This window comes from Myripristis murdjan, chromosome 1, assembly GCF_902150065.1.
Source record: "Myripristis murdjan chromosome 1, fMyrMur1.1, whole genome shotgun sequence".
NCBI classification, from domain to species: Eukaryota; Metazoa; Chordata; class Actinopteri; order Holocentriformes; family Holocentridae; genus Myripristis; species Myripristis murdjan.
Window position 1 is genome coordinate 1,514,108 of NC_043980.1, and position 27,267 is coordinate 1,541,374.

Sequence of the window (27,267 nt, forward strand, 5' to 3'; positions counted from 1 at the left end):
CTTTTAGGCGCTTCTCTGCCAAGCGCCACTGTCACTCATGCTGAGTGCTTACACACTTTATAGGGCCTCATTTCTGACTCAGCCCACACAAGCACAAGTGGCACAGTGGATAGTGTCTCTGCCTGCCATGCAGGAGACCAGAGTTCAACTCCCCACCTGGACGAGAGCGACAACACTACACAACCTTCAAACAGCATAGGTTTGGTGGTTTACCACAGGGTCGCAAGGGTGGCAAGCACATTTAGAGTTTCTTCTTCTTACTTTTTAGTGATTCAGACAGAGGTCAGACACGCACCCCCCGGCAACAGCCCCCGAGGAACTCTCAAAATTGCCGCAGGGAATTTTCTATATTAATTCACTCTTGGGCCTTCAACATTAGTTCACTCATGTTGAAACGTAAGACATTGAAACAACATCACAATATCAACGTTGATTCGGTTTGCAAAATCAAAACCAAATTCAACATTGATTCACCCATGAGTTATGATGTTGATTCAGTGTTGAATAAATGTTAAAATGCCAGCTGGGTAGTATCTTATAAGATATGTCTATAATAATATCAATAACAATAATTTATTATTATTATTATTGTTATTGTTATTATTATTATTATTATTATTATTATTATTATTATTAGTAGTAGTAGTAGTAGTAGTAGTATTGCATGACATTCATTTTGATCTGTCTTTTCATAAACTCACCAGCAGATGTTTTATTTCAGCTGGGGTGTGTCACTCCAATTTAACATCAGTTCCGATTAATGTGGCTAAGCAGCAAAAGTAACAGTAAGCAGTCACATTAAGGCTGAACAGAGTTATGTTATTTCAACCCCACCTTTCGGGGGCTTTTGCTAATCACCTTTTCAGGCTGTTATCAATTTACCTCTGAAATAAAGACGACAGTTTTCACAGATGTGTTTATTGCTTAAATGTTCATGCAAGAAAATAAACAAATTAATTAAATCAATGACCTAGGCAACTGATAAAGACTAAACAAATTAATAACGATTAATAGGCTAATTAATTACTGATAACATTAACACATTAATAAAAAGAACAAAGTAACCACCTCACATCTCCATGGAAAATCTGACAGGTACTGTCCGTGGTGCTGAATCCGCCTCAGCAGGTACTGTCCGTGGTGCTGAATCCCCCCCAGCAGGTACTGTCCGTGGTGCTGAATCTGCCTCCGCGGGTACTGTCCATGGTGCTGAATCAGCCTTAGTGGGTACTGTCCGTGGTGCTGAATCTGCTGAGGCAGATACTATCGATACTAACTTAGGTCGCCAAAGAAATCAAAATTGACAACAAAACAGTCCATTATTCAGGCGAACAAAGTTGACACCAGCTTTTGATGAGGGTTTCAGTGAAACGTTTCGTGTTGCCATGGAAACCACACAGACTGGCCAATAAGATATACAGTAGGTAATATTTTCAGTGATGAGGTATTTTTCATTTGAGCACGGCTAGCCATGTTGTCATATGCATGCTCTATGCAATTTGAGTTCTTCTGCGTGAATTGACCCTTGGCCATGCCAAGGACCCCACCGCACGTTACTGTCTGTCTATCTATCTAGGCCTATCTATCTATATATAAATTTATACAGACAGACAGACAGACAGACAGACAGATTATGTCAAAAACACAGAAAATGACAATGACAATGAGAAATGAGATATCTCTCTCAATCTGGCTGAAAAAATGGCTTAAATGTTTTTCACGGGCACTTGTTTACCTCTCACTCAATAAATATATATATATATATTTTTTTTTTTACTGTGTCATTGCTGTTCAATTCTCTACTTGTTTTAAACAAATAAAATGTATTATCATTATCATTATTATTATTATTATTATTATTATTACTTTGTTATAATATTGTATGCAGATTCAAATGACTTGGCTCAATATATTTTCAGTGTCGTTCAATAAATCCACTTGTTTTAGGGCTGCAGTATATTTTTGTCCACAAGGTGGCAGTCTATGGGTTGCTTCCAGCTGTGCCGGGTTCAGCCTAACCTCACAGTGACGGAGGAAGACAACAAACATCATGAAGGTCATTTGTCACAGAGCAGCAGAAGCACCAAACTGGTTCTCCTGACAGACAGTGTGAGGGGAAAAGCTGCTGGTTTCAGAGCAGAGATGAAATATTTTTCCAGCCAGGTACCCTCTAACCACAGCAGAGTGTTTTTGGTTGGAGAAAGTGGTAAAACACAGCACTGTGCCATTGGTGTCTGGTTGATTAAATTTTGTAACTGAAAAACACTTTCAATTTTGAGACATTTGAAAAAAAAAAACAACAACAACAACTGATTTTACAGGTCTCAGAGAGTTAGAGTGAATGAGCACATATCCACACTATCAAGAACATCAACTAGAACTCCACAAGGCTGTGTTCTCTCTCCTCTCCTATACTTCATGTACACAAATGACTGCTGCTGTAAATTTGACAACCATCACATTGTGAACTTTGCAGATGATACAGTTATTGTGAGCCTGTTAAATGACACTGAAATGTCCCATGGCCCTGTTTTAAATTATTTTTTTCTATTGGTGCAGTGAAGCCTTTTTAGAGCTAAATGTCACAAAAACCAAGGACATGTGTATTGATTTTAGACGCAACCACCCTGCCGCTGTAAACACAACAGTCAATGGAGAAATGGTTGAAACTGTGGACTCAAGTACCTTTGTGTCATTATCAATGACAAACTGACTTTTGAAAAGAACACTAACATGCTGATTAATGATACTGATTCTATTCTGTCTGAGGAAGTTAGCCAGGTTCCAGGTTGACAGATCTCTGATGACAATGTTTTACAAATCTTTTATTGAGTCTGTTTTCACCTTTTCATTCATTTGTTGGTCTGCAAAGGTCAGCAGTGAAATCACTGGTACCCAGCAAAAAATCCTCTCAGAACTGTACAAGGCCAAATCCATCATGTCCGACAGCACTCACCCCCTGCATTCAGAATTTAAGTTCCTTCCCTCTGGTTCCCGCCTCAGACAACCTTTAGCCAAAACTAACAGATACAAATTCTCCTTCATGCCCTCCACCATCTCACTGCTCAACTCTGTACAGTACAGGTAGCATCATCTTTAGTTCCCATTTTATTCAAGTATGCATTTTTTTAAATTTTATTTATTTAGGCTACTACTGATTTTATGTGATTGTCTGCCTTGTGGTTCACTCTGTTGTTGTCATTATGGTTGTTGTTGTTGTTGTTGTGCTGTTTTTTACGGCTACTGCGGCAGAATCAATTGCCCCTCAGGGACAAATAAAGGTCTTGAACTTAATGTAGTGAAAATGGTGACCAGACAGGCCCCAAAAACATTTCAAACTTCAACAATATTCACAAAAGCAACAAGTTGTGCGTTTCCACTGACATCTGTGGATTCATCCAGCTGGAGTGAAAAAGAGTCGCCAAGGTTCCCCACAACTTGCTCGACAATGTCTGTTCCCATTTCATCTGTTCTGCTGCAAACAGTCATTTGACAAAGGTGCACTTTTTAATTTCTCTGCTGTGTTTTTGTCCAGCTTGGTCTGGGCCAGTACAGCAGCAGCTGGAAGGAGCAGCTCTTCAGTGATGGTTGATGGTTTTTTGGTTTCAGCTACGAGCAAAGACACCGCATAAGAGGCCTGGAGGCTTTGGCTGACGTCAGGGAGGCTTTTGTTGTGATGTTCTGTGCTTTTGTTGTGCCTGTGCTGCTTCTAAAAAGACGTTTTTCATTTCTTTTGGTCAGACATAAGTTAAGGGATGTTATTTACCTTGACAGTTTCACAGGTAACTGTCAGCAGTTTCCACGTCACATTGCTTCTGTGTGGAAAAAAAAAAAAAGACGAGTCTTTCCCAGTCAGGCTTAATCTGTTAACACAGCTGATGTCAATCATATGATGCATGTATGTCTTTACTGCTGGAAATTTTTGGAGGATTAATGCACATATTTACACATGATGCACAATCTTTTTTTTTAACAAATGCTAAGGCACAAGTTTTTCTATTTCTTATAATTGAATTCTTGTCTTGAGAAGTTGAGCAACTGCAACTGACCCAGTTTCCCCTCAGTGATCAATAAAGTATTTCTGATTCTGATTGTTCCTGATGATTTTTTCTGCTTGTAAACAGTTCAATAAGTTTATGAAAATGTCTTTGCAGTGAACTGTCATGTCAGCAGCTGTCTCTGATCAGCAGTGTGAAGACGTGACTCTCAGTCCTCAGATCTGACACAGAGACACTGAGGAACCAAACCCAACCCCAAAGCCCGGGTACAGAGGCTGAGTGAAGGTGCTGCTGAAGGTGTGGAGGTGGATCAGTGTGTCAGAGGAAACGCTGTAGAAGGACAGAGAGCCAGCAGGCCAGTCCAGATACACTCCCACTCTGTTAGAGGAGGAGGGGGCAGGGATGACTGTGTCTCTGTTATTGTGACTGGCAGTGAAACTTTCATCAGTGCAGAACAGATTCCAGGAGTTTTCATTACATCCAAGACCACAGGCAGCACTGCCTCCTCTCCTTCTGATTCCTCTGTAAGTCACTGCTATATTAACCCTTCCTCTCCACTCGACCTCCCAGTAGTAGCGACCAGTCAGACCATCTCTACACAGGATCTGTCTCCAGTAGTCAAACCTCTCTGGGTGATCAGGATATGGCTGCTCCTCTTCCACTGCTGTCACCTTCCTGTTGTCCTCAGACAGGACGAGGAGTCTGTTTGCTGTGTTTTTGTCCAGTTTGAGTTCACAGGAATCTGATGGAGAGAACAAGACACAACAGACCTGCTGTGGTTATTATCTGCTGATTTATTAACAGTTTGATTATTGATTTGTTAACTCATTGATGTAGACACGTTGTGTCAGCTGTGCAATATTGGAATGGGGAGTGTATGTGTGCCCGTGACTGTTTTTTTAAAACTAGTTTTTATTATTAGGAGCCGGGCAACCTAAGCTGCCAGGTCCCTCTTGTATTCCTGTTTCTTCTTCTTCTTCTTCTTCTTCTTCCTCCTTTCTTTCTTTCTTTCTTTCTTTCTTTCTTTCTTTCTTTCTTTTTTCTTCCGAGGAAGTCCTACTTCCCATGCGTGACAAATCAACAAACTTTGCACAAAGGTCCAGTCCCATGCCAGATTACCTCAGCTGCAAACACAAGCCAATAGTCCTGCTGGTGGCGCTATAGCAAGCCTCTAAATTTCAAAACTTTGAAAATTCATAACAAATCAACCATATGTGCTACAGCAGGGGTCCCCAAACTTTTTCCTGTGAGGGCCACATAACTTTTCCCTTCTCTGATGGGGGGCCGGGGTCAGTTTGTAACAGAAAAAGTGTGACGATCGCAGGGGTGCCTAAATGTAAACATTGATTGTTTTCCAGAAAGCCACACATAACCAAATATTAATAACCCTTTCCGGGATCTTCACAGAAAAAAAAAAACTCAGGAAATAAATAATAACACTATTAATGAAATAAATTACACTATTAATGAAATCAATAAAAATCAAATAACCCTCTCTGGGTTCTTCACAGAAAAAAAAAAGTCCATGGAACATTAACTTTCTGTTGTGCCGTGCACAATCTTAACAGGTAAAAGTTCAGCTTAGTTGTCAGAGCAGAATCTCTTACTTAAATGCAGGGACGGTTTTTGCTATGGGCAGTGTGGGCAACTGCCCAGGGCGCAATCTACTTGGGGGCGCATGAGAAAAAAAATCGCCAGTTTTCTAGACTACCGTATTGACCCGCACATGCCATCAGTACCATCAGTCGGCATCAGGCGGGCCGGCCGCGGCACCGGCCGGTACCGCGCCCACCCGGTCTGGTCTGCTGGATCTGACAGGTGAGCGGCTTAATGCCGGCCAGTGCCGGCTCGCCTGATGCCGACTGATGCTGCCCCGGTTGGATTAGTAACATGAAAGGGCGCAAGCCAGTAATTTCGCCTAGAGCGGCAACATAGGCAGAACCGCCACTGCTTAAATGACTCATATGAGCAGTCTCTCAAAGTTCTTGTGTTCCTTCCTTATAATCCTTTTGTAGGTTCCAGTAGGCTGTCACGTTCTATGCGTGTATTAGTCTCGATCGCGTGGCCAGACTGAAAAAAAAAAATCACAATGTGTCTCTGGTATTATTCAGAGAGCCGGGCGGCCCGGGCCTAATGTGGAGGCGGGCCGTAGTTTGGGGACCACTGTGCTACAGCTTCACAACTTTCACCAAAACGTAGCCCCAAAACTGAAGAAACCTTTGTACCCTTTACACTTAAACATCAGTTTCTCCACTTATGGAGCAAATCAGTCATTGTTAAAAACAAATTACCAAAATCTCCATGCTGTCTAGATGCAAGATGTGTATTTTCAGATTTTTGTCTTGATGACTGATTTTTTTTTTTTTTTACAGTGGTTTGAAATTTGCCTTTCCATGCATAGGCGGCTGCTGTCAAATGACTGGCTTAGTCATTTTGTGAAGCCTCACATGAATTAACACTTGCCAGTTAGCTCAGTGAGACAGAGCATTGTCTGTCATGCCAAAAACTGTGAGTTCAAACCTCAACTGATGAAGAATGCTATCTTCCTATTCTCTACTTGTTACTCAGAAGTGCCAAAAAATGCCCGGCCCCGACCATTGCTGCACAGCAGCTATAGTTTTCAAGTTATATTCCCTTGATATAAACTACATACACAAAATGCTTCATGCATAATCTTGCAAAAACTACAACTGTTTTGAGACAAATGTATAAAAATCTAATTGAGAAACTGTGATGATGTTTGCAGTGGAGCATCAGATCTGTTTGTGTTTGGTTCAGCAGGTAAAAACAGCTGAGAACAAACAGCAGAAACTGCAGCTGCACCATCTAAACAGCTGAAGGTTTTGTGTTGATGAATCAAACTAAATCCACACTTACACTTCCTCACACCTGGTATCAACCATTCCTCTCCACAATGGTCCACCCTGGAGGAAGAAACAGAGTCAGACCAGCAGATTCTCTTTGATTCTCTCAGTAAATAACCTTCCATATGAAGGATTTAGCAGACCACATCACTCAAATACACCATAAACCATGAAACAATATTCCTCAGCCCTCTGTAAGACATTGTGTGTGTCTCTCCATACCTGAGAACCTCCAGTCTCCAGGTTGGATCCTCCAGTCCAGCAGAGAGCAGCTTCACTCCTGAGTCTCCTGGATGATTGTAGCTCAGGTCCAGCTCTCTCAGATGGGAGGGGTTGGAGCTCAGAGCTGAGGCCAGAGAAGCACAGCCTTCCTGTGTGAGCAGACAGCCTGACAGCCTGCACACCATCACAAACACAATCAGTCCACCACATCATCTGCTTTGTGTTTTCACAAAAACCTACCCTACCCAATGTGTTGAGTGACATGAAGCTGCATGGAAATCAGGACTGAACTGGTCATGTGTTGAGCAGGTTGAGGAATCCTGACCTGAGAGCCTCCAGTCTGCAGTGTGGACTCTCCAGTCCAGCAGAGAGACGCTTCACTCCTGAATCCTGCAGATTGTTGTGACTCAGGTCCAGCTCTCTCAGACTAGAGGACTGGGAGCTGAGAACCGAGGCCAGAGCTGCACAGCTTCTCTCTGACAGATTACAGCCACTCAGCCTGAGGAAAGATATATGGACATGGAAATGTTAGTCTCTAGTATCTAATGTGATTCATATATGAGCTCTGACAGTCAGTGTTTAAATATTCTGTATGTAAAGTTGGGTGAGAGGAAGACTGGTTCACAAAAGTAGAAAGCATCATGTGTTTAATATGTCCAGTTTTCTATGAACCTACACAGATTTCCTGGAGGCTTTGACCACTGGCAGCAGCCTCAGAAGAGCCTCCTCTGAAGCAGAGTATTTCTTCAGGTCAAACACCTCCAGATCTTCTTGAGATGACAGTAAGATGAAGACCAGAGCTGACCACTGAGCAGGGGACAGTTCCTCTGTGGAGAGATGTCCTGATCTCAGGTACTGTTGGATCTCCACCACTAGAGAATGGTCATTCAGCTCATTCAGACAGTGGAACAGGTTGATGCTTCTCTCTGGAGAGGAACTCTCCCTGATCTTCTCCTTGATGAACATGACTGTTTTCTGATTGGTCTGTGAGCCACTTCCTGTCTGTGTCATCAAGCCTCGTAGGAGAGTCTGATTGGCCGGCAGTGAAAGACCCAGGAGGAAGCGCAGGAACAAGTCCAGGTGTCCATTTGGACTCTGTAAGGCCTTGTCCACAGCACTCTGGAGGAGAAGTTTTAGTTTAGATTTCTTGTTGAACAGTGCAGACCAGCAGGAGGCTGATTGCTGGAACAGCAGATTGACTCCAGAGTTGATGAAGGTCAAAAAGACATAAAGAGCAGCCAGAAACTCCTGAAGGCTCAGATGGATGAAGCAGAAAACCTTGTCCTGGTGCAGCCCACGCTCCTCTTTAAAGATCTGTGTGAACACTCCTGAGTACACTGAGGCTGCTCTGATATCAATGCCACACTCTGCCAGGTCTGCTTCATAGAAGATCAGGTTGCCTTTCTCCAGCTGCTCAAAAGCCAGTTTTCCCAGAGACTGGATCATCTCCCTGGTCTCTGGAGTCCAGAGTGGATCTGTCTCAGCTCTCCCATGATACTTGAGGTTCTGCACTTTGGACTGAACCAGCAGGAAGTGGATGTACATCTCAGTCAGGGTCTTGGGCAGGTCTCCTCCCTCACTGGTTTTCCACACGTCCTCCAGAACTGTAGCAGTGATCCAGCAGAAGACTGGGATGTGGCACATGATGTGGAGGCTTCGTGATGTCTTGATGTGGGAGATGATTCTGCTGGCCTGCTCCTCGTCTCTGAATCTCTTCCTGAAGTATTCCTCCTTCTGTGGGCCAGTGAAGCCTCTCACCTCCGTCACCATGCCAACGCACTCTGGAGGGATCTGATTGGCTGCTGCGGGTCGTGTGGTTATCCAGAGGCGAGCAGAGGGAAGGAGCTTCCCCTTGATGAGGTTTGTCAGCAGAACGTCCACTGAGGTGGACTCTGTAACATCAGTCAGGATCTGGTTGTTGTTGAAGTCCAGAGGAAGTCGACACTCATCCAGACCGTCAAAGATCAACACAACCTGGAACTGCTCAAACCTGCTGATTCCTGCTTCTTTGGTCTCAGTGAAGAAGTGATGAACAAGTTCCACCAAGCTCAACTTTTTCCCTCTCAGCAGATTCAGCTCTCTGAAAGTGAATGGAAATGTGAAGTGGACATGCTGGTTGGCTTTGTGCTCAGCCCAGTCCAGAGTGAACTTCTGTGTTAAGACTGTTTTCCCAATGCCAGCCACTCCCTTTGTCATCACTGTCCTGATTGGTCCATCTCTTCCAGGTAAAGGTTTAAAGATGTCCTCACATGTGATTGGTGTTTCTGGTGTGTCTGGTTTCCTGGATGCTGTTTCAATCCATCTGACCTCATGTTCCTCATTGAGCTCTCCACTCCCTCCCTCTGTGATGTACAGCTCTGTGTAGATCTGATTCAGAAGTGTTGGGTTTCCTGCTTTAGCAATCCCCTCAAACACACACTCACACTTCTTCTTCAGCTTAGATCTGAGTTCACGTTGGCACGCTGCAGCCTCAGTTTCTGAATGAACAAACAACAAAAACATCAGTAAGTGAATGTCACATTAATGAGAGAAATGTGAATATTTGCTGCTAAATGTATCTGAGTTGTGGCTGCATGGCATCCATTTAGCTCATAGCTGCTGGTGGAAAAACCAGTCCTGACTGTCTGCAGCCAAATGTGAAAGACAACATTTTCTATGTCCACTTTGTGTTCAGCTTTTGACACAAATATGAACAAATCAACAATTTAACCAGGTTCTCCATGAGGATTGTGTTCATTTCCCTTCCAATGTGGGATTGCTGAGCTCTTGTTTTAGAAATGTCTGTATTTCCATCCGAGGTTACAAATGCAAACATTCAGTTTTCCCATCTTTCCTCCTCTCCATCCTGTTAAAGGAGTTAAAAGCCTCTTACTGCTCCACAGACGCTCAGCCAGCTCCTCCTGCTTCATTCTCCTCAGGAGGTGCAGTGTGATCTGCAGAAAAGCCTCCCTGCTGCTCCTCCTCTGCTCTTCCTCCTCACCGTCCAACACCTCCTCATCCTCCCTCTGCCTCTCTGAGCATTCTGGGTAATCTGGACTCAGAGACCTCTGCAGGGTTTTCAGCTCCTTCTTCACAAAGGTGTTGATGTTCTCCTCCAGCAGCTGCAACAGAAAAATCAAAGAATTCAAGTTCCATTTTCAAATTTGGACCCAAAACACCAAATCAGATCCAGGTTGAAGAGCCTGAAAGTCCAAAGTGCAGCATGGAGACGATTATGAGCTGAGCTGCTGCTCAGTTTGGACGTTGTTGTTGATTCTACAACTGTTAGTGCCAGTGGAGCAATCTGATTGGACAAGAGGCGTTCCATGAGAGCTGATGTTCAGTAGAACAGCACTCGCTCTGGTGTCATATCGCTGCATTTACACACCAGAAATATGGAGGCCAGGTGTGTTTGATGCTCCTGGGCAGACTGACCACTGGGAACCTCTGAGCTCTGCTGCTGGACTCTGAGGAGGACACACACACACACACACACACACACACACACACACACACACACACACACACACACACACACACACGATTAAAGGTGTTGTGCTCTGTCAGGATGAATCCTGGCAGAAACACAAAATGAACTCCATGTTAGAAGCTGCTCTGATTATTGGATGTGATGTTTTGAAAGAGGAAACTCAGTCAACAGAGTCTGAGGGGCCGAACAGATTCTGGATCTTTAAATAATTACCCATCATCAGCAGAGGGCTGTGTGCCTTTGAAGTCAATAAGTTGATCCATAGACCGGTCGCTCTTGAAGGACACACAGCTGGGTCCAGGGGAGTCTGGTCTCTCCTGCTGGATCCTGATAGAAACATCATGAACACAGTGAAGGGATCTGTGTCTCTATGAACAACACTGTTTTACTTTCTTAGGAACACTAACATACTCACATAATAATGACTTACGTATTCTCAGAAGCATCTCTATCTTTAAATTTAATAGGTTCATCCATAGACCGGTCACTCCTCATGGACACACAGCTGGGCTCAGGTCCAGGTCCAGGTTCAGGTCCAGGTCCAGGTCCAGGTCTCTTAGAGGCAAGGAGCCCCTCCTCTCTCTCCTCACACACATCCATAGTCGAGCCGACACCTTGACACAAACACAGCGGCTGATTGATGACAACAAGCTTTCCATGACAGGATGTGTGCTGTCTTCCTGTCAGCACCATGTCACATATACAGAGTGGACGTAACACTCAGAGCAGCCGCCCTTTACATCAAACCCACTGAGCAGCTTCATCTACAGAGGACTTTGAATCCTCTGGGACTCTTCACACATGGACTGGAAACTACTGACGTATACAAAGCTCTCATTTCAGCCTCTCAGCAACATTCACTGCATTTTTGCTTTTTATTTTCTGAAGAGAATTTGGAGATAAATTTAAATGTGTATTTGTAATAGGTATAAGAATGTTTATTTGTTTTACTCATTTTTTTCTGATTTTCCTATAATAATTCTGTTACTATTCTTCTTTTTTGTTTGTCTTTTTTTTTTTTTTTTAAAGAAAAGTTAATTTACTCATGTGTCAAAGGGCCAGTATTGAATGCTCGCTGATAGCAATGTAAGAAAAAATAAAAATAAAAGTAAAACAGGTGAAATAATTGATAAACATGGTGAGTCAACAGTAGAAAAAGGAAACTTCAGTCAAGCCTCTACAAGCTCTCAAACTGGCTCTACAACATATTTGATCCATGAGGTGTGTTCAGATTACAATCTACCTGACACTGACTTTACCATTAAAAACAAGAGTCAAGTAAAACATTTTAGACAAAGTTTGTCTTCAGTGTTAGACATCAGTGCTGAAAATAATAGTACAATAATTAATTAGATCAGTAAAACATATAAATCCCATGTTGACAGACCCTCCCACCATCTTGTGCTCCCAGTCTGCTCTGCAGTCTTCCAGCTGTGAGACACAAACATCTGTACTGATCCCTGGTCGGGTCTTTACCTGCTGAATCACATCCACATCAACTCCAAGAGACTTTCCAGCTTCATGTGGAGAGGAAACCCAGAGAGAGAAGACGCCGCTGCTTCTCCTGTTGCTTCGAGGCTGCAGTCACTTCCTCATGACTTCAGTGTCACAGTGTGGAAACGTCAGAGCCACATCCCAGCATTTTTCTGTGGCCCGCCACACAATACTTGAAAAACAGGTACATATTTCTGAGCCATAGACGTATAATATACTGTATCTATGCTGAGCTTTTTTTTTAGACTAACCCTAACGTGGCATATGCTATCTCACGTTACATTTCAAGCATCAAAATGTCTCTGTCAAAGCCCAAAAAAGACAAAAAAGAAAAGAAAAGAAAAAACCACCCCTTTTTCATCCCAAGACCGGTAACTGTGACAAGGGCAACTGTAAGCCCTGATGACAAAGGTGACAACGCCACTCTAGGACTTTCACCTAGAGAATACCCCCTTTCACAATTTACCCCCTTTCTTATAGTACAAAGAAAAAAGGGAAGCAGAGACGTGAGTTTCCAGTTTTGACCTTGATTTTATTTATGTACCAGTCTACTTTTAGATTTCAAGAATTCACAAGACTAAACCTATTTAAAAATATACAATTTATTATCAAAAATATATGTATATATTTATACTGTGCTAAAAAGGTAAAGCTACAGGTAAAGGAGTACCAGTACAGGAAGGGGGGAATTAACAAGGAGCCTACAGGAGTGGGGAGTGAGGGAGAGGACGAGTCACCACCACCACCAGGTACGGGAGAGGGAAGGAGATCACACACTCACTGCAAAACAAAAGAACACAAGAATTAAAATACACAACACTCAAACATGCAAATAAGACCCAAAAAAAAGGGAGACAGAGACCCTCCACCCAGTGACCCACTACCTGCAAGCATACGACAACCCACCTGTACTGACACTAACAAAACCCCACAAAGTTGTTTTTTTTTTATAAAACAAAAACAACAAAACCAATAAATTGACAGAAGCAAATACCAAAAATTAATCCACAATAAACACAATAACCATACACAAAATTCTGTGAAGGGGCAAAAACAGCAGTGGCCAGCGCTCCTATAAAAACAGCAACAACTAAATCATGGCCGGCATCCTTTCCCTGTTCCAATAAACACAACTGTAATGGTTAAAATATCAAATGTAAAAGTATTAAACAAAACATAACAAAAATAACTTAAACATACCTGGGGCCTGCAAGCTTTATGACCAAACCATTTATCCAAGGGGGATCTGGCACACACCTATGCTTTCAAGCAGCTCCCATTCCTGCAACCACCTGCACAGATGATGCACGCATTAAGGCAAGCCCCCAACAACACAATCACACAAGCCACACAAATGTGTACCTCAGTTGGAATCTGTGTCCCTCAAGTGTGGAGTCAGTGAGGCAAACCCTGCTGCTGGCTGCTCACAGCCACCTTTGAGAGCTCGGAGTGATTGGGCTCACCTGCAGACAATCAGTGATTGCAGGGTGTGGCTAAACTAGAGACTGGGCATGAGAATCTACTCATCACATAACGATGAGGTGATTGAGGTTTGAATAGAATTGGTATTTCAGTACAAGGGAATTTAGTTAAGATATGTGTGCAAATAGATAGATTATCTATTAAAACTGTTAGCCAGGTGCCTATAGAAAATGATGACATAGGCCTATATTTGCATCTGGTCCATGCTACTTTGATCAGTGGGTGCAACTGTAATGAGCATGTCTGTCTCAAACATTCATTACGTTTGGGCTGCATTTTCTTTGCAGGCCAGAAATTAGGCCCCATTTTGCGATGCCAGTTAAAAATCTTATGGACATTTTCCATGGTTCTGGTGTTCTTGGCCTTTTGAGTTTCATGAACATTTTTAGGTAATGGCCTTTCCAATCACATTCATTACATTTTATTAGTCTTGCTGGACAAAATAGATAATTAGCATCATGGTCTAATGAACCGCAACGTAAGCAATGCATGATAATTTTATGTGTTAGCCGGGTCTTAAACCCTGATGCTACTCTTCTCCTTCCTGCCCTTCCGCTCTTTCTGCTGCTGTAACTGGATGGTCTTCTTCTGTGGATAGTTTGGCAACCCCATTACTAGGAGAACCTAGCGCTGTCAACCATGGTGACCTCCTAAGTCTCTGCGGGGAGGAGTCTCCGTCCCCTTCGGTATCTTGTTCCATTTCCTGCAGAGTGACCTCGTTGTCCCCAGATTGGGCCTGTTCTGGTTCTGGTGGGGTGGCATTGTCATCCCCTTCCTGCTTGTTAGCTGGAGCTGCCAGAGTTTTCCCTGGATCTTCTGCTTTGCAGCAATGATGGTACCAAAAAGTTTTACCTTCAACTTTGAGTGCAGTGGGGTAGCTAAGACAACCTTGTACGGTCTTTCCCGCCTGGGTTCCAGACTTTTTCTCTTGAAGACACGGATGTACTCAAGGTCGCCTGGCTTGATTGTCTGCTTTTCCCCTGAGATTTCAGCGTCCCGTTCCTCTGTGGTTCCTTTCACCTGTGAAAATATTTCTTTATGGATATGGGTCAGATGTTGGAGGTAGCTTTGCAGATCACCTTCCAATTGCTGAAGCGCTGGGCCCTCGTAGGGACCTCTGAGATAAGGCACAGGCATGGGCCGACCCATGAGCATTTCATGCGGTGTTACATGCGTAAGCCTGTTAATACTCATTCTCATAGACATCAGAGCCAATGGCAAAGCTTGCACCCAGTTCAACTTCCTTCCTTCCACTATATCTGCTATTATTTTGGCTAGCTTTTCTTTCAAGGTCTTGTTAGCTCTTTCAACTTGTCCTTGTGACTGTGGATGATACACACAACCAAACTTCTGCTTGATTCCAAGCATTTTCAGCGTCGCTTGGAACATTGCTGCAACAAAATGTGGTCCATTATCAGAGCTGAGGGTGTCTGGGATGCCAAATCTCGGGAAGACTTCCCTACACAAAAACTTAGCTATTCAGCTAGCATCTGGACTGCTTGTAGGGGATGCTTCTATCCACCTACTGAACCGGCAAACAACCACCAAGACATACCTCAGTTTTCCAATTCTTTGAGTCATGTCTATGTAGTCAATCATTAGATGTCTGAATGGTCCATCCGGCGGAGGAATGTACGCAATGAGGGCTGAAAAGGCTTTCCTGGTGTTGTACTCAGCACACACATCACACTCATGCAACACTGTGGCGACCACCACACTGTTTGCAAACGCCTTATAACCTCCCCCCTTGCACAATGGTCTCGACCATGCGCATTCTGAATTGCAAAGCGCAACAATGCAATGGGTAGAACAAAATGTCCTTGGTTACCCCGCCAAAGACCCTGCTGTGGGCCATCCAGAATGTTTTTGATCGCACCCCTTTTGATCCAAACTGATTGTTCTTCTGGTGAGGCCCTGGCCTGGGCTTGAATTAATGGTGTCATGGACATTAAGGGAGCCAAATCAGCTTCAACTAAGATAGGACACATGACGGACAGTTGCAGTGCCGTCGTTGTATCTGCCTCATTAGCCTGATGGGGCTGTTGCACTGCCACCTTTTTTGCTGCTTCGTCTGCCAAATTGTTACCTTGTGTGATGAGAGAGGTGTCTTTTTGATGAGCACGACACCTCAGGACAGCCACTGCTGAGGGCAACTGAAGAGCTCTCAGCAGATTAGAGATGATTTCACCGTGCTTGATTTGAGTGCCATCTGACCTGCGGAACCCTCTCTGTTTCCATATGTTACCAAAGAAATGGCACACACCAAATGCATAGTCTGAGTTAGTGTAAACATTCAGTTTCTTACCTGCTGCCAACTGACATGCTGCTGTTAACGCCTTCAACTCTGCTACCTGGGCTGAACAGGGCTGGGTCACACAGAATGTCTGAACAGTGGTGAATGAACCATCAGGGTTCAGCTGCACAATGCCATATCCTGCATGCATATGTCACAAGGTTGTACTGATTTAGCAAAATCCCCTGGCCACACCACACAGACACAAGAAGCAGAGATGAAACTATGTATACAATAATTTATTAACAAGGTAGATTGGGCAATTAAAAAGTTGAAGAATAAAAAAAATATAGCACAGCTGCTGGCTTAAGGCAAAACAATAAAACACTGGCATAAGTGTCCAAGTTAACAGTCTCTCCTCTAAACAGTCTATGAGTAATATTCTGGCGACGTCCTGGTGTAAGTCCTCCGGCTGGCTGACCGCATGCGTGGCATGGCTCCGTCCGGGCAGTCTGGCAGTCCCACAGTCGAATGCGTGGCGTGGCTCCGTCGGGGCGGTCCACAGTCCAAATCCTGTTCCACTATTGGATTGTTGTCTTAAAGTTTTTGGCTCTGCATCAGTTTATTTATTTATTTATTAATTCATGCATTTAAGTATTTATTTATTTATTTATTTTGGGGCGTGCTAGCACTAATATTGCTTTAGCAGTAATTCCTAGTTTTAAATTTATTTACTTTGATGAGGGTTATACTAATCTCTCTGATCCTTTCTCGTCTGTAATTTTGTCAACCAGCCATGATTTTGCGTTTTTTTTTTGCGCCATGAGTTTTCAAAATTCGCTCTCCTCGTGCTCCTACCTTCTTCTTCTGCTGCTGCTGCTGCTTCGTCTTCTTCTACTGCGGTGTTATCCAGTCTATTGGTGCACTACCGCCACCTTCAGCTCTGAGTGCTGATCCGTCAGTACAGCGACCCTGTAGATACCTCCAGAGCAGCGATGTCCCCCCTATGAAATATGTTTTCAGTTCCCTCTAACCAGAGCAGAGCGTTTTTGGTTGGAAAAAGTGGTAAAACACAGCACTGTGCCATCAGTGTCTGGTTTATTAAACTTTGGTACTGAAAAACACTTTCAGTTTTCAAACATTTGAAAAGAAAATGATTTTAAACATTTAAAATCTTAATCATTCATCTCTAAATTCATGGCAAATCTTAGTCATAGTCATTGTCATATTTATTAACTCTTCACCACAATTGTGGTATGGAGTACAAACAAGACAAAATAGCCTACAAAATGAATGATGAACAGTCAGAATGAGTCATCACAGGTCGAAATAAACAGATAAAACAGAAAAAAACAAGCCTGCACTCAATCTTTTAAAGAGTGGCAAAACATTATTCAAGAAAGCACCCAATTTACATATTGTTCTTAAAATATCAGTCTTCAGTAAAGCTATACATTTGAACATAGATGTGCGGTTTAAAAAATATTTAGGCAAGTAATTATTTCTGTTCTCAGACATGGTTAAATTTTTACATTCAAACAAAACATGATATTCATCTCCCAGGTGGCCGTCATTACACAGATTACAAAACCTTTCATTCCTTTCCAGACCCTTGTATCTACCTGTTATTTTAGGAAGTCTATTATTAGAAGTTCGAAAATTACTTCTTATTTTCACAGAGTAAATATTTTTCAAACTTAGAAACCTCTTTAAATTCACAATATAAATCACATGAGGACATATTCTGTTGTTCATTTCTACACAAACTGATCCTTTAACCTCTGCTCAACTGCCATCTTCAGCCATTTAATGTTATCACATCTCTGGTCTGACCAAACATAAGAAAAACCGCATTCATCTAATATTTGCTTAACAAAGGAAATCCACGGTGATACATATAATTCATTAATATATAAATTAAACAGACAGTTGTACATCACCCTGCTGATCTTTGTTTCCTTCTCCATCACTAAAACATAGAGATTCAAACTAATGTAGTGAAAATGGTGACCAGACAGGCCCCAAAAACATTTCAAACTTCAACAATATTCAGGTAAAATAAACAAGTTGTGCGTTTCCACTGACATCTGTGGATTTATCCAGCTGGAGTGAAAAAGAGTCGCCAAGGTTCCCCACAACTTGCGCGACAATGTCTGTTCCCATTTCATCTGTTCTGCTGCAAACAGTCATTTGACAAAGGTGCACTTTTTAATTTCTCTGCTGTGTTTTTGTCCAGCATGGTCTGGGCCAGTACAGCAGCAGCTGGGAGGAGCAGCTCTTCAGTGATGGTTGATGGTTTTTTGGCTTCAGCTACGAGCAAAGACACCGCATAAGAGGCCTGGAGGCAGGGCTCCAGCGTGCGACGTAATTTTTTAAAGGTGCGAGTTAAAATTTAATTAGGTCGCGTCGGTGCTACTTGCAGGAGGACGAGTGAAAAAAAAAAATCATTTTTTTTTCTCTCATCACTCCCGTGACTATGTTAGTGCAGTAATGGTTGTGGTTGATAATAAAAATATTAGGCTACTTTCTGGCTCATTCCTGCGACTCCCATCTCTCCTCTCTCTCACTCCCTGTCTCCGCCTGTCTGTCTTAATGCGTGACGTGCACAGACATCCACGCACATGTACACGCAGCGCGCTCACTGAATGATCACCGACGATCCCGCTAAAAAAAACTAAACAAAAAAGATGAAGCGGTCTATCGTTGATTATTTTAAGAAAAAGAATGTGTCAGGAGGCTGTTGATGCTGGAGGGTCTGAAAATAGAGAAGCGACAAGAGAATTTTGGACTCGGAAACCGAATCGAAAAGGCAGAGAAACTTTCCAGCTACAGCAGCGCACTGACATAGATTGTGTAACAAAGCGAAGAGGTGCCACTCCTCTATTTTCACTGGCTAACAGCAGCACACTGGCTTAGCTTGTCTATTCAGAGAAGAGGTATCACTTCAGCTTATTTTTCGATCTATGTTATCACATGCATACTACTGCTCATTCATTGGTAGCTGAAATGTTAGGTCTGTTTGATAAGCAATTTACATTGTTAAAACAAATAATAATTTAACATATTGTTACAGTAAAAAGTACTCTGTCAACCCTCAGGTGAAATAATTATGTCATTTTTGTTCAATCATTAATATATCATTTCGTGGTTTTATAGAAGTATCGGATCGGGACTCGGTATCGGCAGATACTCAAAATCAAATGACTCGGACTCGGGGGAAAAAAACGTGATTGGGACATCCCTACTTTCATTTTTATGTTTTGTTTATATGAAGAAGATGATCTATTTTGTACTGCTGCTGCAGAGAAACGTAAAGTTCAAATTAAAATATTTTGCAGACAAGTTTGGGTCATTATTAATCTTTAAATTTCATCAACATGATAAGGTCATGCATTAATATGCTATACAAAGAAAAATATGGTGCTACCTAATTTCTTTTGGTGCTACTAAATGAAAAGCTAGGTGGCACCAGTGCTACCTGTGAAAAAGTTAGTCTGGAGCCCTGCCTGGAGGCTTTGGCTGACGTCGGGGAGGCTTCTGTTGTGATGTTCTGTGCTTTTGTTGTGCCTGTGCTGCTTCTAAAAAGACGTTTTTCATTTCTTTTGGTCAGAAATAAGTTAAGGGATGTTATTTACCTTGACAGTTTCAGAGGTAACTGTCAGCAGGAGAAACTGGCAGCAGTTTCCATGTCACATCACTCCTTTGTGGAAAAAAAAAGACGAGTCTTTCCCAGTCAGGCTTAGTCTGTTACCACAGCTGATGTCAACCACATGATGCATGTATGTCTTTACTGCTGCAATATTTTGGAGGATTAATGCACATATTTACACATGATGCACAATCTTTTTTTTTTTTTTTTTTAACAAATGCTAAGGCACATGTTTTTAAATTTCTTATAATTGAATTCTTCTCTTTAGAAGTTGAGCAACTGCAACTGACCCAGTTTCCCATCAGGGATCAATAAAGTATTTCTGATTCTGATTCTGATTGTTCCTGAGGGTTTTTTTTCTGCTTGTAAATAGTTCAGTAAGTTTATAAAAATGTCTTTGCAGTGAACTGTCATGTCAGCAGCTGTATCTGATCAGCAGTGTGAAGACGCGACTCTCACTCCTCAGATCTGACACAGAGACACTGAGGAACCATATGAAACCCAAAACCCCGGGTACAGAGGCTGAGTGAAGGTGCTGCTGAAGGTGTGGAGGTGGATCAGTGTGTCAGAGGAGACGCTGTAGAAGGACAGAGAGCCAGCAGGCCAGTCCAGATACACTGCCACTCTGTTAGAGGAGGAGGGGGCAGGGATGACTGTTGTTCTGTTATTGTGCCAGGCAGTGAAACTTCCATCAGAGCAGGTCAGACTCCAGGAGTTTTCATTATATCCAAGCGCACAGTCATAACTGTCTCCTCTCCTTCTGATTCCTCTGTAAGTCACTGTGATATAGACCCATCCTTCCCACTCGACCTCCCAGTAGCAGCGACCAGTCAGACCATCACTACACAGGATCTGTTCCCAGTAGTCAAACCTCTCTGGGTGATCAGGATATGGCTGCTTCTTCTTTTCCACTGCTGTCACCTTCCTGTTGTCGTCAGACAGGACCAGGCGTCTGTGTGCTGTGTTTGTGTCCAGTTTGAGTTCACAGGAATCTGATGGAGAGAACAAGACACAACAGACCTGCTGTGGTTATTATCTGCTGATTGATTCACAGTTTGATTATTGATTTATTAACTCATTGATGATGACACGTTGGGCTCTAGTTTCGTAGACCAGGCGAGGTGGGGGCGTAGCGCAGATGCACTTCGCCAACTGGGTGTGGCCAGGCGGATTTTCCAAGTTTGGCACGCCGTTCTCGGTGGCGCAAGTACTCCGCCATCCCTCCTACCGGTGCAAGGGAGGAGAGAAGGCGTGGAGTGGGTTTGACACAGCCGATTCACATGTAACCAATCAAATGAGCCCCTGTCCTCGCCTTTAAAATGCGCTGCGTGAAGGCGTAATGAAAGTTTACACAGCTGACATGGAGGTCTGCTGCTGCAGGCAGAGCGGAGCTCAGGAGACAGGCGCGGAGCAGATACCGGCGCGCAGTGTGGATACGTTACCAAAACCTCACAGGCAGGCTTCTGGAATGTCAGACACATGAACAATGCAATAAATACCGACAAAAAACACTATTCAATGCTACGATCACAATCAGCACATACATATATCTCCATATCAACTGTCTCGTCACAGCTGGTGTCAGATCAAAGGAGATTGGCACCGTTTGTGCTGATTGTGAGGTTTTGGTGATGTGCGCCAGGCAGCCAAACTTCCACTGCGCCGGCTCCGCTCCGCCTTGCGCAGAAAGTAGACGTAGTTTCAGATGGCGAGCTTTTGGCGCACCTCGGCGAAGCCTTTTGGCACGAAACTGTCACTGCGCCAAGCTGAACCTGTCGGCACCTCCCCCTGCTGCGCCGCCACTCCCATCTCGGTGCACCTCCATCTGCGAAACTTGCAAACCGTCCACCTCTCGCTCTGCGCGGGTTCGCCTCACTGTGCCACCTTGCACTGCGCCAGGAAACTAGAGCCCGTTTTGTCAGCCGTCCTCTTCGTTCACAGCAGGATCTGAATGAATGGACGTCACAAACTGCTGTGGAAATTCACTTCACATCTGGAAGAGCCATTTACACACTAAACTACATTTGCACTTCATGTGTGGCGTTATAGAGATGTGAAGATGTCTCTGTTATAATTATTTTCAAGTTATGTTCACTTGGTATAAACTTCATACACAAAATGTTTCATGCATAATCTAACAAAAACAAAACAAAAGAAAAGAAAAAAAAATACAAAAAAAGTTATTGCAGTGCATCAGTTTTTGATTGTATAATTACATGAAATTTGACTCATTTCTAGCACCTTGAACTGTTTTGAGAGAAATGTGTAAAAATCTAATGGAGAAACTGTGATCATGTTTGCAGTGGAGCATCAGATCTGTCTGTGTTTGGTTCAGCAGGTAAAAGCAGCTGAGAACAAAGAGCAGAAACTGCAGCTGCACCATCTAAACAGCTGAAGGTTTTGTGTTGATGAATCAAACTAAATCCACACTTACACTTCCTCAGGCCTGGTTTCAACCACTGCTCTCCACCATGGTCCACCCTGGAGGAAGAAACAGAGTCAGAGCAGCAGATTCTCTTTCAGGATGGAAACATGGGCAGTAAATAACCTTCCCTATGAAGGATTTAGCAGACCACGTCACTCATATCCACCATTCAACATGAAACAATACTCCTCAGGCCTCTAGAAGACATTGTGTGTGTCTCTCCATACCTGAGAGCCTCCAGTCTGCAGGTTGGATCCTCCAGTCCAGCAGAGAGCAGCTTCACTCCTGAGTCTCCTGGATGATTGTAGCTCAGGTCCAGCTCTCTCAGATGGGAGGGGTTGGAGCTCAGAGCTGAGGCCAGAGAAGCACAGCCTTCCTGTGTGAGCAGACAGCCTGACAGCCTGCACACCATCACAAACACAATCAGTCCACCACATCATCTGCTTTGTGTTTTCACAAAAACCTACACAGCTTAGGAATGTGTTCAGTGACATGAAGCTGCATGGAAATCAGGACTGAACTGGTCATGTGTTGAGCAGGTTGAGGAATCCTGACCTGAGAGCCTCCAGTCTGCAGTGTGGACTCTCCAGTCCAGCAGAGAGACGCTTCACTCCTGAATCCTGCAGATTGTTGTGACTCAGGTCCAGCTCTCTCAGACTAGAGGACTGGGAGCTGAGAACCGAGGCCAGAGCTGCACAGCTTCTCTCTGACAGATTACAGCCACTCAGCCTGAGGAAAGATATATGGACATGGAAATGTTAGTCTCTAGTATCTAATGTGATTCATATATGAGCTCTGACAGTCAGTGTTTAAATATTCTTTATGTAAAGTTGGGTGAGAGGAAGACTGGTTCACAAAAGTAGAAAGCATCATGTGTTTAATATGTCCAGTTTTCTATGAACCTACACAGATTTCCTGGAGGCTTTGACCACTGGCAGCAGCCTCAGAAGAGCCTCCTCTGAAGCAGAGTATTTCTTCAGGTCAAACACCTCAAGATCTTCTTGAGATGACAGTAAGATGAAGACCAGAGCTGACCACTGAGCAGGGGACAGTTCCTCTGTGGAGAGACGTCCTGATCTCAGGTACTGTTGGATCTCCTCCACTAGAGAATGGTCATTCAGCTCATTCAGACAGTGGAACAGGTTGATGCTTCTCTCTGGAGAGGGATTCTCCCTGATCTTCTCCTTGATGTACTGGACTGTTTCCTGATTGGTCTGTGAGCCACTTCCTGTCTGTGTTATCAGGCCTTGTAGGAGAGTCTGATTGGTCGGCAGTGAAAGACCCAGGAAGAAGCGCAGGAACAAGTCCAGGTGTCCATTTGGACTCTGTAAGGCCTTGTCCACAGCACTCTGGAGGAGGGGTTTTAGTTCAGATTTCTTGTTGAACAGTGCAGACCACCTGGAAGCTGGTTGTTGTAACAGCAGATTGACTCCAGACTTGATGAAGGCCAGAAAGACATAAAGAGCAGCCAGAAACTCCTGAAGGCTCAGATGGACGAAGCAGAAAACCTTGTCCTGGTACAGCCCACGCTCCTCTTTAAAGATCTGTGTGAACACTCCTGAGTACACTGAGGCTGCTCTGATATCAATGCCACACTCTGCCAGGTCTGTTTCATAGAAGATCAGGTTGCCTTTCTCCAGCTGCTCAAAAGCCAGTTTTCCCAGAGACAGGATCATCTCCCTGGTCTCTGGAGTCCAGTGTGGATCTGTCTCAGCTCTCCCATGATACTTGATGTTCTGCACTTTGGACTGAACCAGCAGGAAGTGGATGTACATCTCAGTCAGGGTCTTGGGCAGGTCTCCTCCCTCACTGGTTTTCAACACATCCTCCAGAACTGTAGCAGTGATCCAGCAGAAGACTGGGATGTGGCACATGATGTGGAGGCTTCGTGACGTCTTGATGTGGGAGATGATTCTGCTGGCCTGCTCCTCATCTCTGAATCTCTTCCTGAAGTATTCCTCCTTCTGTGGGTCAGTGAAGCCTCTCACCTCTGTCACCATGCCAACGCACTCAGGAGGGATCTGATTGGCCGCTGCAGGTCGTGTGGTTATCCAGAGGCGAGCAGAGGGAAGCAGGTTCCCCTTGATGAGGTTTGTCAGCAGAACGTCCACTGAGGTGGACTCTGTAACATCAGTCAGGATCTGGTTGTTGTTGAAGTCCAGAGGAAGTCGACACTCATCCAGACCGTCAAAGATCAACACAACCTGGAACTGCTCAAACCTGCTGATTCCTGCTTCTTTGGTCTCAGTGAAGAAGTGATGAACAAGTTCCACCAAGCTCAACTTTTTCCCTCTCAGCAGATTCAGCTCTCTGAAAGTCAATGGAAATGTGAAGTGGACATGCTGGTTGGCTTTGTGTTCAGCCCAGTCCAGAGTGAACTTCTGTGTTAAGACTGTTTTCCCAATGCCAGCCACTCCCTTTGTCATCACTGCTCTGATTGGTCCATCTCTTCCAGGTAAAGGTTTAAAGATGTCCTCACATGTGATTGGTGTTTCTGGTCTGTCTGGTTTCCTGGCTGCTGTTTCAATCCATCTGACCTCATGTTCCTCATTGAGCTCTCCACTCCCTCCCTCTGTGATGTACAGCTCTGTGTAGATCTGATTCAGAAGTGTTGGGTTTCCTGCTTTAGCAATCCCCTCAAACACACACTCACACTTCTTCTTCAGCTTAGATCTCAGTTCACGTTGGCACGCTGCAGCCGCAGTTTCTGGATGAACAAACAACAAAAACATCAGTAAGTGAATGTCACAGAGTTGTTCCACCTGAACTTTACTCCACTTCTAAAAACAATACAAGATGACTTAAACCGATGGATGACACTACCACTCTCAATTATAGGACGCATAGCCACAATCAAGATGATGATATTACCAAAAATTAACTACTTATTCACAATGATCCCAATCCAACCTACAGCAAAATGGTTTAACACACTTGACTCACTAACAACAACGTTCTATTGGAAAAATGAAAAACCCAGAATCAAACTTGCCACATTGCAGCAATCCAAACATCAAGGAGGCTTAGAAGCACTAAATTTTCATCACTACTACTTGGCAAATCAGATACAACACCTCATTAAATGGATCCATGCAACCCATCACCACCACCCATGGATTGACATAGAACAAACAGAATGCCAAGACATATCAATTACAGACCTATCATTTATCAGTGACATAATCAAACACTGCTTCAATAACATTGCAATCACCACAACTCTGACAGCTTGGTGGAAAATCAATAAAATAAAAAACACCACATTTTCACCCACCACCCAAACACCCATATGGAACAACCCAGACCTCACTGCAAAGAAATCCCTTCTAATGAACACCAAATGGAAAGAAAAAGGAATCACACACCTACACCACATTTTTGACCGTAATATTCTATTATCATTCCAACAATTCATTGACAAATATGGCATTGAGAAACAACAATTTTTACAATATATCCAATTAAAAAACACAATTGAGACAAAAATAGACATCTCAAACACCCACCTGGAACAACCGCCACTACTGGACAGTATCAACAAAATCTCAAAATCAAACAAACCACTCTCAAAACTGTACAAACTTATATCCTCCAATGACGATACACATCATATTCCAATAAACAAATGGGAAAAAGACCCCAACATCAACACCAATCACCAATTTTGGAATAACATCTGCAATAACATCTTTAGTATGTCCAGGAACACCAACATTACACTAATACAATACAAGATTATCCACAGAACACACATTACACAGCATAAAATGCATTTAATGGGATTAACTGGTTCAGACATATGCACTCATTGCACACTCAACACAACAGATGACTATCTCCATGCACTCTGGCTCTGCCCACTAATTCAGCATTTATGGAAAGAAGTAACCACCACACTATCCCAATTCATTGGCTGCAACATCCCACTATCTCCCTCCATATGTATACTCGGTAATCTAGATTCACTTAATACACAGTCAAAACAAATCATAACACCCCTGCTTGTAGCCCTAACTGTTGCCAAGAAAACAATATTACTAAACTGGAAAAGCAGAAAAAAGGTCAATATTTCACAATAGCTTGATCTATTAACACAACACATATCAATTGAAAGACAGTCAGCTCTACAAAATCACCAAATCGAACTATTCAATAACATATACTCAACAATTCTCAGCTCAATTCCACTGTTGCCGGTGAGTTGATGCCACACAGGCATGTAGCCGAGGACCGAGGAGGAGGGCAGGAGGAGAAGGGAAGGAAAAAAAAAATGGGGATTTTAAATGTACATGATTGTGGGCATATTGACAGGAAGAACCAGTAACACCAAACAAAACCCATCCTGTAATCCACCTGAAATTCTTTTCTTTTTGTTTGTTTGTTTATTTATTTATTTGTTTTGCTTGTTTTTGTTGTGTTTTGTTTTACCTGTTCCCTGCTCACATGGTTGGTTCATGTTTTTGTTCTTTGTTGTTACTGCCACTGTCGCTATTGCTGTCGCTACTGTATAGATAGATAGATAGGTATACTTTATTGATCCCAAACTGGGAAATTCACAAATGTATGTAGGTTTGTTGTTGTGGTTGTCGTTATTAGTTGCATGTATGCAACTAATGAATATAAAAAAAAAAAAAAAAAAAAGTGAATGTCACATTAATGAGAGAAATGTGAATATTTGCTGGTAAATGTATCTGAGTTGTGGCTGCATGGCATCTATTTAGCTCATAGCTGCTGGTGGAAAAACCAGTCCTGACTGTCTGCAGCCAAATGTGAAAGACAACATTTTCCATATCAACTTTGTGTTCAGCATTTTACACAAATATGAACAAATCAACATTTTAACCAGGTTCTCCATGAGAATTGTGCTCATTTCCCTTCTAATCTGGGATTGCTGAGCTCTTGTGTTAGAAATGTCTGTATTTCCAGCAGAGGTTACAAATGCAAACATTCAGTTTTCCCATCATTCCTCCTTTCCATCCTGTTAAAGGAGTTAAAGCTTCTTACTGCTCCACAGACGCTCAGCCAGCTCCTCCTGCTTCATTCTCCTCAGGAGGTGCAGTGTGATCTGCAGAAAAGCCTCCCTGCTGCTCCTCCTCTGCTCTTCCTCCTCACCGTCCAACACCTCCTCATCCTCCCTCTGCCTCTCTGAGCATTCTGGGTAATCTGGACTCAGAGACCTCTGCAGGTTTTTCAGCTCCTTCTTCACAAAGGTGTTGATGTTCTCCTCCAGCAGCTGCAACAGAAAAATCAAAGAATTCAAGTTCCATTTTGAAATTTGGACCCAAAACACAAAATCAGATCCAGGTTGAAGAGCCTGAAAGTCCAAAGTGCAGCATGGAGACGATTATGAGCTGAGCTGCAGCTCAGTTTGGACCTTGTTGTTCATTATACAACAGTTAGTGCCAGTGGAGCAATCTGATTGGACAAGAGG

The 27,267-nt window shown here is 43.3% G+C and overlaps 1 protein-coding gene and 1 long non-coding RNA gene across 2 annotated transcripts; both read right to left on the bottom strand.

Moving 5' to 3' along the window:
- Positions 1 to 4,213: 4,213 nt before the first annotated feature.
- LOC115357012 (NLR family CARD domain-containing protein 3-like) lies at positions 4,214 to 27,063 on the bottom strand (the record flags this gene model as incomplete). Its single annotated transcript, XM_030048338.1, has 7 exons — positions 4,214 to 4,740; positions 6,876 to 6,922; positions 7,085 to 7,258; positions 7,410 to 7,583; positions 22,392 to 22,565; positions 22,743 to 24,543; positions 26,841 to 27,063. Coding segments are annotated over 7 exons (3,120 nt in total), but the record flags the coding sequence as incomplete, so codon positions are not given.
- LOC115360260 (uncharacterized) lies at positions 10,504 to 11,068 on the bottom strand. Its single transcript, XR_003928328.1, has 3 exons — positions 10,984 to 11,068; positions 10,767 to 10,880; positions 10,504 to 10,530 (listed from the first exon to the last, which is right to left on the bottom strand). It is a non-coding gene; the product is annotated as an uncharacterized LOC115360260 (long non-coding RNA).
- Positions 27,064 to 27,267: the final 204 nt, after the last annotated feature.